This window comes from Doryrhamphus excisus, linkage group LG2 (genome assembly GCF_037039965.1).
Source record: "Doryrhamphus excisus strain RoL-2023G ecotype Guam linkage group LG2, RoL_Dexc_Guam_v1.1, whole genome shotgun sequence".
NCBI lineage: Eukaryota > Metazoa > Chordata > Actinopteri > Syngnathiformes > Syngnathidae > Doryrhamphus > Doryrhamphus excisus.
Window position 1 is genome coordinate 18635858 of NC_136358.1, and position 12497 is coordinate 18648354.

At 44.8% G+C, this 12497-nt stretch overlaps 2 protein-coding genes across 2 annotated transcripts; one reads left to right on the forward strand and one right to left on the reverse strand.

Annotated features, from left to right (window-relative positions):
* The first annotated feature begins 729 nt into the window (after nt 1–729).
* On the forward strand, nt 730–7341 carry copg2 (COPI coat complex subunit gamma 2). Its single transcript, XM_058076744.2, has 24 exons — nt 730–881; nt 1274–1326; nt 1414–1494; nt 1557–1628; nt 2609–2688; nt 2755–2830; nt 2915–3007; nt 3104–3190; nt 3342–3499; nt 3571–3704; nt 3774–3841; nt 4483–4671; nt 4742–4837; nt 4909–5152; nt 5230–5305; nt 5369–5472; nt 5552–5677; nt 5743–5811; nt 5893–6074; nt 6144–6273; nt 6345–6442; nt 6518–6656; nt 6729–6827; nt 6911–7341. Exons 1-24 carry the CDS (start codon nt 845–847, stop codon nt 7039–7041), a joined length of 2622 nt encoding a protein of 873 aa, XP_057932727.1. The 5' UTR covers nt 730–844; the 3' UTR covers nt 7042–7341.
* mest (mesoderm specific transcript) lies at nt 6713–12182 on the reverse strand. The gene is made up of 12 exons (XM_058076746.2): nt 12019–12182; nt 11607–11802; nt 10578–10657; nt 10430–10507; nt 10222–10358; nt 9309–9367; nt 9200–9240; nt 9033–9103; nt 8851–8952; nt 8714–8790; nt 8407–8470; nt 6713–7271 (listed from the first exon to the last, which is right to left on the reverse strand). The coding sequence occupies exons 2-12, from the start codon at nt 11758–11760 to the stop codon at nt 7154–7156; spliced, it is 981 nt and encodes a 326-aa protein (XP_057932729.2). The 5' UTR covers nt 11761–11802; nt 12019–12182; the 3' UTR covers nt 6713–7153.
* Between the last annotated feature and the right edge of the window lie 315 nt (nt 12183–12497).

Below are 12497 nucleotides of genomic sequence, written 5' to 3' on the forward strand. Positions count from 1 at the left end.
CTCATTTTGAATTCATTTTAAAAATGTTGTTTGAAGGTTCTCCTGAGAGCAGCGAGGAACACCAGCAGTGGTGTCAGACAGAGATATGAGGAATGTGTGCTCATCAGATGTGTTATTTTTATACTCAGAAATAAAAGGATTATTTTTCCCCAAATAAAGCAGAAGTCACAAACTATGCTGCCGTCCCATTTTCTTTTTATATTTTATTTATTATTCATTATTAACCCAAAATATCTACATAACCCAAAATTCAATTTTCAAAACAACCATGGTGTAAAGAAAATACAAGGCACAGTGAAAGTCAAATAATTAAGAAAATAAACAGCAAAGCATCAAACAAAGTCATTGAGTGTATTTGTTTATCAAGGAATATCAAATACAACGCAATACTGTCCTCTTGTGGCAATTTAGTATAACTAAATTTAGGTGACCAACTATGCCCCCTGTGGCAGATTAGTGTAACTACAGTGCAAATGTACGTTAGGTTGGGTTACGGGGTAAGGTTAGGGTTCGTAGGGTTGGGGTTTGGGCTACGGTTTTTAGGGTATATAAAAAGGATGTATGAATAAACAAACTAAAAACCAAACAAAAAATACATGTAATTATTTTTAAAAATAAACGACCCTCGTGAGGAAAAGCGGTAGAAAATGAATGAATGAATGCACGTAAACGGCATTTTAAATAAAGTTTTTTGGTAAAAAAAAAAACAGCCCCGCCTGGAGTCTGGAGTCATTTGATGACGTGTACGCAGGAAGTGTCTTGGGCTTGTGACTACGTGGAAGGTGTTTTCTCTGACCCGCTACACGTAAAATAACTCGTCTGTGCTGCACGACACTTCCACAGAATGATTAAAAAATTTGACAAGAAGGACGAGGAGTCCGGTAAGAATTTGAGCGTTTTATAGCTTAAAATGGCGACTCCGTTCGGAAAGCAAACCTTGTAATATGGAGCCTCGACGGCGTGCTAACACCTTGCTAGCATGCTAACCTACTAGCTAAAATTGAACCTGCTATCGGAGTAACTTGTACGCGTAACTTAAACTATGACAAAGTAATTTGATATATAATGCTTAATGTGAATGTATATAGTGTTATATCACTTAGCGGCGAGTCGTTATTGGTGATAAAACGTCAATTGAGTCTGCTGCAAGACGTCGGCTGTTCAGTTAGCATTAGCACGAGCAGCTGCCCAATTAATATGTAGTATGTTAATTGCGATGTTGTACTTTTACTAGTCAATTAAATGAATGAAATTGGCTTTACTTCCATCGTAGGAAGTGGCTCCAACCCTTTCCAGCACTTGGAGAAGAGTGCTGTTTTGCAGGAGGTATGTCGGCCATTCTGTAGCTCATGAATTACTATTTTGACTTGATAAACGAAACTTATCCCTAATATGTCATGTTCATGTCCACAGGCACGCATCTTTAACGAGACTCCCATTAACCCTCGGAGATGTCTCCACATTCTCACAAAGATCATCTACCTTCTCAACCAGGTTGGACAGTGTGGTGTACTTTAATTGGAATGTCGCTTCATGGTCTGTTATGTCTTTTGTAGGGGGAACATTTTGGGACCACGGAAGCCACAGAGGCCTTCTTTGCCATGACCAGGCTTTTTCAGTCAAATGACGTAAGAATTACATTGAATTTCACTAACCACGTTTACATGGACCCAAATATTCCAATTCCATTCCGGTTATTTGCTCAAACGGAAAGAATGTAACCTTTGTATACACCTCATTCCGAAAAAGAAAAGTGCCAATGCGAATGAATATATAATCGGATTCCCAGGGGTGGAATATTCCTTTCCCCAATCCGATTGAGGTATCTTGTACCCGCTCAATCGGAAAGCTGTCAGACTGCGTTCTTCTTCTTCTGTTGTTTGTTGGCGGTTGGTGAACATAATCTAAACCCTTCTATACGCCATTCACAAGTCCAGTTTTATTTAAAAAAAAAAAGAAAATACATATCTATATAAAACATGTCCCGAGTTTAATTTTAAAATATTAGCAAGATTGAACTTTATCTTTTCCTGTTCCCGGGTGCGTTCTTTCAGCGAATGCTGAGATATGATGTAACACGCAGCTCCAGACGTTCTTCAGTTTTAAAAATGGAGGCGAGCAATCGACACTGGACTGCTAAGGAAAGTTTGTTTTTGATTCAAACTAAATTTCAAGACTGGACGAACGGAAAAACTGGCAATACGGAGTTATTCCAACAAGTGGAAGAAAAACTCGAGGAAGTCGGTATCACGTGATGTTGATGTTTACGTTTTACTGCGAATGCTCCATTGACGATTCTGGTTGATTATAGCGACGCATGTAGACACACGATTGGAATATTCCTTTCCATGTGTACCATTGCTTTCGGAATGGTCATTTAAAAAGATAAAAACTCCTCATGTAAACGTGGCTAACGAGGGACGAGACACAGCCGGTCACAGAAGCAGGTGATTTTAACGATTAACCCTCCTTTGGTTTGAGGGAAGGAGCCTGTCAATTAAATCACCTGCTTGGAAAGAAAACCTGCTTCGGCCTTCTGTCGACACATGTTTTAGAAGATAGATACATGCAATGCAAACATATTAATACATATTTTTCACCTATCAAGCAAACTCTGAGAAGGATGTGCTACTTGACTATCAAGGAGATGGCCAACATCTCTGAGGATGTCATCATCGTCACCAGCAGGTATTCAACATTAGGTTCCCGACATAGCTGGCTCCTACTCTGAGCTTTCTCATTTTTATTCTTTAGTTTGACCAAAGACATGACGGGCAAGGAGGATGTCTACAGAGGACCTGCCATCAGAGCCCTCTGCAGGATCACTGATGTAAGTGCAGCCTGCCGTACCGTACCGACTTCCTGTGTGTCCTGGTTCTCCCAATACGTCTAAAAATGTGCCATCTTGCTACAGACCACCATGCTTCAGGCCATAGAGAGATACATGAAGCAGGCCATAGTTGACAAGGTGCCCAGTGTGTCCAGTTCAGCGCTGGTGTCCTCACTGGTGAGACCCACTTGTACATAATAATAATAATAATAATAATAATAATAATATAAAGACATAATAATGCAACTTTAATGGAGTGTTTTATTTTGTTAGCACATGGTGAAGATGAGCTACGACGTGGTGAAGCGTTGGGTCAATGAAGCTCAAGAGGCGGCCTCCAGCGATAACATCATGGTGCAGGTATGAGCACGCCTACCCAATCAATGAAGCTGATTGAAGATGCACTCGATTCCCTTTCTCAACCAAAGAAGTCAAATATAAGATAAAAATATTAAAAAAAGATATAAGACGGTCGTGTTGAGCCAGCGTTTGTGTTTGTCGCCCCCCCCAGTACCACGCTCTCGGCCTGTTGTATCACCTGAGGAAGAATGATCGTCTTGCCGTCACCAAGATGCTCAACAAGTTCACCAAGTCGGGCCTCAAGTCGCCGTTCGCCTACTGCATGCTCATCAGGATCGCCAGCAAACTTTTGGACGAGACGGAAGCGAGGTAAGGCCGCCCGGGATGACTCGCCCTCGCCCTCTTGCGTCCATTAATAGGGCGACCCGCTGTGTCCGCAGCCACGACAGCCCCTTGTTTGACTTCATCGAGAGCTGCCTGAGGAACAAGAACGAGATGGTGGTCTACGAGGCCGCCTCTGCCATCGTGCACATGCCGAACTGCACGGCCAGGGAGCTGGCCCCCGCCGTCTCCGGTTTGTAGGAACACGATCCAGTTGATCCTGTCCGTGTTTGACTCACCAGGAATTCTGTCTTCCCTCCAGTTTTGCAGCTCTTCTGCAGTTCACCCAAAGCTGCACTGAGATACGCTGCCGTCAGGACCCTCAACAAGGTAACACCCCCCCCCCCCCAACCAGTTACAGAAATTTGAAGGAAGTGGAGGCACTTTGATACATCTTGTCTTGCACATTAAATAGGTTAGTGTCCAAACTTCCCAGGGAGGGCCACATAGTCACCAATGATAGAATACGACTTAGCCACTTTAATATTACACACACGGCATGATGCCTTCACTGGACTAACAATTATTGGCTCTTTTTAAAAGTACCAGATGGAGGGGTAGGATTTAATAAGCTTTGCTTCTTCCTACTCCTTTTGGACATGTGGAACTGGGAACTGATCATGGGATGCATTCAATTGTAATCTGATGCATGTTCAAATGAATATTTCAAGTATCTTAAATAATCTTTGTAAATTTTCATCTCATAATATTTAGACTTTAGATAGACTTCCTTTGTCATTACACAAAAACACAGCAGTGAAATATTGGCATATTTCTAAGTCCCCCCCCCCCCCCCCCCCCAACTTAATTTTCCAGTTTTGTATAAAATGCCCCCAAAGTGCAATTTGTAAACCCCTGCAGTTCAGCGGAAAGGCATTAGATCAGCACATCATCTTGCTAGGAGTGAGTAGATGTTTAGTTTGCTAGAAACGGTTCCAATGTCATACTATGGTTCCTCCTACGTCCACCAGGTGGCGATGAAGCATCCATCGGCCGTGACGGCATGCAACCTGGACCTGGAGAACCTGATCACCGACTCCAACCGAAGCATCGCCACTCTGGCCATCACCACGTTGCTGAAGACGGGCAGCGAGAGCAGCGTGGACCGACTCATGAAGCAGATCTCCTCCTTCGTCTCCGAGATCTCCGATGAGTTCAAGGTCAGACTCTGGGGATGCTTTGACATGGGAACGTTTGACGCTGTAGGAGAGCTTATTGTTGTTGTTGTAGGTGGTGGTGGTGCAGGCCATCAGTGCGTTGTGTCAGAAGTATCCCAGGAAGCACGGCGTCATGATGAACTTCCTGTCCAACATGCTGAGAGATGACGTAAGACGAGCAAGCAAACCCATGTTTTGACTCGAAGGTGAAAGCATTTTTTATTTTAAACATTCCCACAGGGCGGCTTTGAGTACAAACGTGCCATCGTGGACTGCATCATCAGCATCATCGAGGAGAACCCGGAGAGCAAAGAGACGGGCTTGGCCCACCTGTGCGAGTTCATCGAGGACTGCGAGCACACGGTGCTGGCCACCAAGATCCTGCACCTGCTGGGCAAAGAGGGCCCCCGCACCCCCCAACCCTCCAAGTACATCCGCTTCATCTTCAACCGCGTGGTCCTGGAGAGCGAGGCTGTCCGAGCAGGTGGGCGTGCTTTGGCTGGTTCCTCTGCCGATTCCACTCCTTCAACTGAAACATGGCTTCCATCTTTGCTTCCTCAGCCGCCGTCAGCGCTTTAGCCAAGTTTGGTGCCCAAAATGACGACCTGCTGCCAAGCGTTCTCGTCCTGATGCAGAGGTATTCCTCTTCTTGACGCTTAGTTTTGCACGGGAATGTCGGGAATTCCGATTGTGCTTGCAGGTGCATGATGGACAGCGACGACGAAGTGCGTGACCGAGCGACGTTCTTCATGAATGTGCTGCAGCAGAAACAGAAGGCCCTGAACGCCGCGTACATCTTCAACAGTGAGCACCACCAACGGGCTTAACTCCATGGCGCGGTCTTCCTCCTCCAAGCCTTCATCGCTAGCGCTGCTGTGTCCAGGTATGTCCGTGTCCGTCCCCGGCCTGGAGAAGGCGTTGCACCAGTACACCTTGGAGCCTTCGGAGAAGCCCTTCGACATGAAGACCGTCCCTCTGGCCACCGCGCCCATCACAGAACAGAAAACAGGTAGGCTGCATAATGTGGTTAAATGCCGACCGCCCAGGAGATGTTTGACATGGAATGTTTTCCAGAAATGGCTCCTATGGCGACCAGTAAGCTGCCAGAGAAGTTGGCGCCCTCACGCCAGGACATCTATCAAGGTACAGCTTGCTTTTCCAGGGATCGTTTTAACGCTTCGGCTTTGTTCAGCCATCAACGCTTTTTTTTTTTTATCTCCACAGAACAACTGGCGTCCATTCCAGAGTTCAAGGGCCTGGGTCCGCTCTTCAAGTCGGCCGAGCCGGTGCAGCTAACAGAGGCCGAGACGGAATATGTGGTGCGGTGCATCAAGCACACCTTCGCCAGGCACATGGTGTTCCAGTTCGACTGCACCAACACCCTAAACGACCAGCTCCTGCAGAAGGTTGCCGCCCACCCTCAGTAACTGAACATTCCCGGGATGGGACACTAAACGTATTCCTTGGCGTGCCAGGTGTTGGTGCAAATGGAGCCATCGGAGTCCTATGAGGTGCTACAGTACATTCCGGCCGCCAGTCTCCCGTACAGCCAACCCGGATCGTGCTACACGCTGGTGGGATTGCCCGACGACGACCCCACAGCCGGTAGGAACGTCCGGCATGAATACCGGATGTACACAGACTTCATTGGAATAACGGTCCTCTGCGGTCCACAGTGTCGTGCACCTTCAGCTGCACACTGAAGTACCTGGTCCGAGACTGTGACCCAAACACAGGAGAGCCTGACGATGACGGCTATGACGATGAGTACGTGGTAAGTGTGGACGCGCACGCCATCTTGGTTTTTCATTCTTGCTTCCTCTCATTCTTGTCTTGTCCTCTTCCTCAGCTGGAAGACCTGGAAGTGACGGTGGCAGACCACATCCAGAAGGTTCTCAAGCCGAACTTTGGAGCAGCTTGGGAAGAAGTGGGAGATGACTTTGAGAAGGAGGAGACGTTTGCCTTGGCGTCCGTACGGACTTTGGATGGTACGATTGTCTCCACCGTCCATGTGACTTCTGGCTTAAGTTGGCGCTCAACTCCATTTTGTCTTCTTGCAGAGGCTGTGAGTAACATCGTCAACTTCCTGGGAATGCAGCCATGTGAACGCTCGGATAAAGTCCCGGAAAACAAGAACTCACACGTCCTCTTCCTCGCTGGTAGGTTCCCTCTCTTCACAATCCAACACTGTTTGTGTTTGCTGTAGAAGAACTTGAACTTACGGCTCTTCTCCTTTTCTCAGGTGTTTTCCGAGGAGGTCATGACACGCTGGTCCGCGCTCGTCTTGCTCTGGCCGATGGCGTCACGATGCAGGTGACCGTCCGCAGCAACGAGGAGACCGTCGTCGATGTTATCCTGGCGTCGGTGGGCTGAAGACACACCCCCTCTTGACTTGCTACTTAATCTTCTATGCTGTTCTAAAATGTTAACCCATAAACTGAGACTACAACAAACCTTTCTGTACAAAACTTTACTGATGGTGGGCTCAGAATGAGTGAATGAAATTAAAGTAAGCATTGAGGAAGCCAGTGGGGTCTTCCAGCTGAGGGTAGTGGCTGATGTGCTCATCGAGAACGCTGATGGTTGACCGCTGCACCAGCTGCCTGCAGGAACCACAGTGGACACCGTTAAAGGTACACTGTCTAAGGTACTCCACCTAACACGTCTCTGCTGTCTTTAGGGGTTACTTAGATGTTGCTACACTATAACTTGTATATTAAGTAGTAGTACCTACACACAGCAGACCTATTATACAAGCCATAATGGCAACATCTAATAGGTCTGTTGGCTGTAGGTACTTGGTATACAAGTTATAGTGACAACATCGAAGTAACCCCTAAAGACAGCGGAGACAAATGGCGTAGTAGTACCTACAGACAACCTACCAATAGACATATTAGATGTTACCACTATGGCTTGTATACTAATAGGTTTGCTGTGTGTAGGTACTACTTAGATGTTGCCAATATAACTTGTATACTAAGTACTTACAACACAGCAGACCTATTAGTATACAAGCCATAGTGGTAACATCTAATAGGTCTATTGTCTGTAGGTACTACTTACTACTTCTACTTAGATGTTGCCACTATAACTTGTGTACTAAGTAGTAAGTGTAGCGACCTACAGACAACAGACCTATTAGATGTTGCCATTATGGCTTGTATACTAATAGGTCTGCTGTGTGTAAGTACTTGGTACACAAGTTATAGTGGAAACATCTAAGTAGTAGAAGTAAGTAGTACCTACAGACAATAGACCTATTAGATGTTACCACTATGGCTTGTATACTAATAGGTCTGCTGTGTGTAGACACTACTTAGATGTTGCCAATATAACTTGTATACTAAGTAGGAGTAGTAGTACTTACACACAGCAGACCTATTATATACAAGCCATAGTGGTAACATCTAATAGGTCTGTTGTTTGTAGGTACTACAACAGACCTATTAGATGTTGCCATTATGGCTTGTATACTAATAGGTCTGCTGTGTGTAAGTACTTGGTATACAAGTTATATTGGTAACATCTAAGTAGTACCTACACACAGCAAACCTATTAGTATACAAGCCATAGTGGTAACATCTAATAGGTCTGCTAACAGTAGGTACTACTTAGAAGTGATAGTGGAACTCTAACACCTTACCTAAGTAAAGTAGCATGAATATATGAAATTATTATAAAATATAGAAATCTAACTAAAGTTTGTCAAACATGGAGGTAGGAGGAGGTACTCACTGGTAAAGACGGATGAAGTGGGGATGAGGGTTGACGGGATCCAGGGGGCCGTAGATCATGTGCACTGAAAGACAAGATGGAGGGCGGGATCAGACAGGAAAAGGAGGGTGTGCTGGATAGCAGGGTGGCATGGTCAAGACACCGAGTGAGGGCGGAGTCAGATAGCAGGGTGGGGGTGTCCAAACTAGAACACTGGCGCCAATGTGATGGCTGGGGTGTTGCTTGTAATGTACGTGTACTTTACATCCCAAACTATTAGCTACGGAGTCGTTCGCTTTACAGTGAATGAGGTCGTGTTGGCACTTACACGGGACGGCGGTGGACGTGAGGGCGCCGACCCATCTCTCTCTGTGCTTTAACCTCTGGTTGATGTACTGCAGAACACTGATTAAAGACATGGTATTTAAAACAGGTCATATTTGTACAAGTACACATGAGGAGTACCTGTCCAAAACCAGGTTGCCATCATTGTAGCGCAGACCTGTCCACATGTCCCAGAATTCAGCGTCTGTGGGTTGCGTGTACGGCCCAAACACCTCGCCGAGCCTAGCCGTGCCGTGCAGAAACACAAAGCGAGTTTTACGCCGAGTTAAATTAAAGAGACATCCACCTTGACCGGGACCGACCCCTTCTGGAAGACCATGTAGTTGGTGAGACGCATCAGGACCGGAGCCAGGAAACTGGAGTCCTTGAGGAGCTTTGGGGAGACAAAATGGATCTCGCTGAGACACCGTCTCATCAACGACCGCGACCCAGTTTAACCCCTTTGGGGCAGAGCTATAACGGGACTGACCATCTGCAGCAGGCGAGGGTGGTGGGTTTCTGGAAATATGCCTGTCGGGATCGCCAGGAGAAGCGGGTCACAACAGCGAATCGCAACATTTCAGAACGTGGCAACACACCTCCGTTGGAGAGACACAGGCTGTTGATGGTCAGGTGACCCATGCGGTTCTGGTCGCTCCTGTCCGAAAGACAAAACGGTCAGGTAGCACTTCCTGAGCATGAGGAACCTTAGACGTTTAGGCCTAAAGGACTAGCATTCTAACTCTATATGTTATATTATTAGATATGTTTACATCAGTGGTCTCAAACAGGCGGCCCACGGGCCAAATGTGGCCCGCAGGACACTAGTTTGAGGCCCCCGCCTTGATATGAAAGTTTAATGTTAAAAAAAATTATTACGTTTGATTAATGTTCATGTTAAAGGTTAAATAACTTAATAGTTATCCTCCCTATCCGTGTGGAAGTGGTAAGTTTTTGGCTATTTAAGTTTATAGGAAATGACTTGAAGGCTACCGTTTAGGTCGCTAGCTCTCTAGTTTGCGAGTTAGCATGTGTCTCAAGACCCTGCAGTTGCGCAATATGTTGTAAATAAAAAAAGTATAAATGTGACTATAGTCGTGTTTTGTCATGTCTACAAAACATGACATGTGTTTTAATTTTAATCTGAAAAAAATAATTTGTCAACCCACCAACTATGGGGTTTCCTAAGTTTTTATTATTTGCCGTTTTATTATTATCATTATATTTATTTATTACTGATTGATTGATTTTCTTTATTCTTGATTTGTTTTGATTTATTTTTCATCTTATTTTGTGCAGAAAAATAAAAATTTATGTTTTATCAGAGCTTTTATTGTAGAAAATCAGAACCAAAGCACTGAAAAAGTTTGTATATTTTTCTGTTTTTAATAAATGCATTTTTTTTTTTTTGGAAAACCTAATGCCGCCCAGTCTCGCCCAGACCCTAGCTCCAGTGGCCCCCAGGTAAATTGAGTTTGAGACCCCTGGTTTACATGATATGACCAAACACACCTGTAGAGCAGCTCAAGCGCCACCGTGTCGCCATAGTCATGTGACACCAGGTTGACGCGCTGATTGGCCAGACCTAAGTGGGCCACCAGGGCTTCCACCACGGTGGCTTGCTCAAAGATGGAGTACCTGTGCGGTCTCTAAGCAAAATGACAACGTGACTGTTAAAGATGGAAGGTACTCGAACATCTTGACCATTTAGCTAACTCACTGGCTTATCACTGAAGCCGAAGCCCAGGAAGTCCAACGCGATGACGCGGTTGAAGCGTTGAGTGAGTGGCTCCCAAATCTGTTACACACAGGGAATTGAACAAAAACACCCTCAAGGTTTTTTTGTTTTGTTTTTTTTTTTATCTGACCTTATTCCAGTCATAGCTGGAGGTGGGGAAGCCGTGGAGAAGGACGACGACGTCTGAGCTCCCTAAAGCGCCATGAGAGTCTGGAATGAGGGGAAGAGAGAAACACTTGCAATGAGTAACATGGCCACTGGGGGGCAGCAGAAACACGTAACATGAAATGAGCCCATAAAAGTCCAAGCAAACGCACATTATAATTTTTTTGAGGCATTCATTCATTCATTCATTTTCTACCGCTTTTTCTTCACAAAGGTCGAAATAATAAAAAAGTGGTATGGCTGTTCATAACTGTCAAGCCATTTTTGCCAAGTGACGAAGACGACTGAAAAAGGCGGCACCTGCGGCACCTGCGGCACATGCGCAGTTGGTAACTCATAATTTCGACTTTTTCTCAAAATTTCGACTTTCTATCTCGTAATTTCGATTTTTTTATCTCGTAATTTCGATTTACCGTTGGGATATTTTTTTTCAGTGACGGAAACGGACTTCAATACTTAGTGCTGTCATGTTCGATGTCATTGTTTTTTGTTTACTTTGATCCAAGATGGCGTATCAGTTGAAAGTAGCTGCTGTTATACTTTGGGTTTGAATGATCCTCATTAGCCTAGCATGTTTTTTTTAGCATCTCCAGCAAGAAACGTGTTATTGATATGTTTAATTCAACAATCACCCCAACATTAAATACATATGTAAGCTATTTATGTGACTTATGTGTTATTTATGTGTTGATTTATGTGTTATTTTCGACGCTCGTCTCTTCACTCATTTCTTACAAGCTACCTAAACACACTTTTCCGGCCTTCAAAATAACAGCACATCATGTGGGGGTACCAAAGTAAGGGCGTCACATAATTAGCTTACACATACATTGAATTCAGGTGTGTGTCCGTGTACCCGGAACACAAAACGGTACAATTGAACTATGGTTGATGTTTAAAGTGTATCGTGTTCATGTGAAATAAACTCAAACTCAAACCAAAACACACAACAGTTACAAAATGCCATTTTGCAGTGGTCATTGTGGCCCCTTACCTCTGTAGAAGATGTTGCTGCCTCTGAACGCGAACACTCGGCCGCCATTGTGCCACTTATGCAGCGCAGGTGACAGCTGAGGCGGCGGGATGTACAGGTAGACGGCTAGCAGCGGAATGCAGATCAAAGAGACGTGTATCCACCACTCTTTCATCGTGGAGGGTTTATAGACGGTGGCGAGTCATATCTGCCTCCTCTAAAACAACATTACAAGTCAAATGTGTTGTGCTTTTACCTCTATTTTATCACTGGGACTGCTAGCATACATGCTAGCTTAAAATCACATCGATTTCAGTGGCATGGTTAGTAACTTTAAACAAAACAGCAGCCCTAAACGACCAAGTATATGTTTATGGTTTGTGTATTTTCGGGGAGACATATAATATAGACATATTTAGGGTTTAAAACTCACACAAAACGCCGCACGCAGTCAGGAGAAGACCTTCGAACTGTGATTAGCTTCCATGGCTGCAGCTACAGGAAGTGCAGAGATAGGCAGAATGAAACTACGTCTCACTCTGCTCACGTTCCAGCTTTGTTCCTTCTCACGGTTTAGCCTTAAAATAATTTCATATCAATTCGACTATCATGGCTCTAACAATGTCAGTGTATGTGTTTCATAATATATTTTTGATGTCTTTCTCCCAATTGTCACTTAATGTCGCCCAATGGTTATGCAACCAGAGTGCGGCTTCTTGTTTGCTTGCACGAGCTATGATCATTCGGGGTGTCAGGCACCACAAAGAAGTGAAAAAACACTTACTGCCCTCTAGCGGTCCAGCTGTCTAGAATTATACCCTACAATGCAATCATAACCGTTTCTCAATAGTTATCATCAAATTGTGAAAAACAGAACACAAAAATATATGAATTATTCTCTAGGTTTTTCAG

Excerpts from the sequence above, each read along its gene's own strand:
- mest (XM_058076746.2), bottom strand. The coding sequence starts at position 11,760 with ATGAAAGAGTGGTGGATACACGTCTCTTTGATCTGCATTCCGCTGCTA. Across the intron at positions 8,953-9,032 it reads TACATGGTCTTCCAGAAGGG|GCTCGGCGAGGTGTTTGGGC; the intron begins GTCGGTCCCGGT and ends CGGCACGGCTAG. Across the intron at positions 8,471-8,713 it reads CACGTCCACCGCCGTCCCGT|TGCACATGATCTACGGCCCC; the intron begins GTAAGTGCCAAC and ends CTTGTCTTTCAG.
- copg2 (XM_058076744.2), top strand. The coding sequence starts at position 845 with ATGATTAAAAAATTTGACAAGAAGGACGAGGAGTCCG. Across the intron at positions 3,842-4,482 it reads CCGTCAGGACCCTCAACAAG|GTGGCGATGAAGCATCCATC; the intron begins GTAACACCCCCC and ends TACGTCCACCAG. Across the intron at positions 5,812-5,892 it reads ACGCCAGGACATCTATCAAG|AACAACTGGCGTCCATTCCA; the intron begins GTACAGCTTGCT and ends TTATCTCCACAG.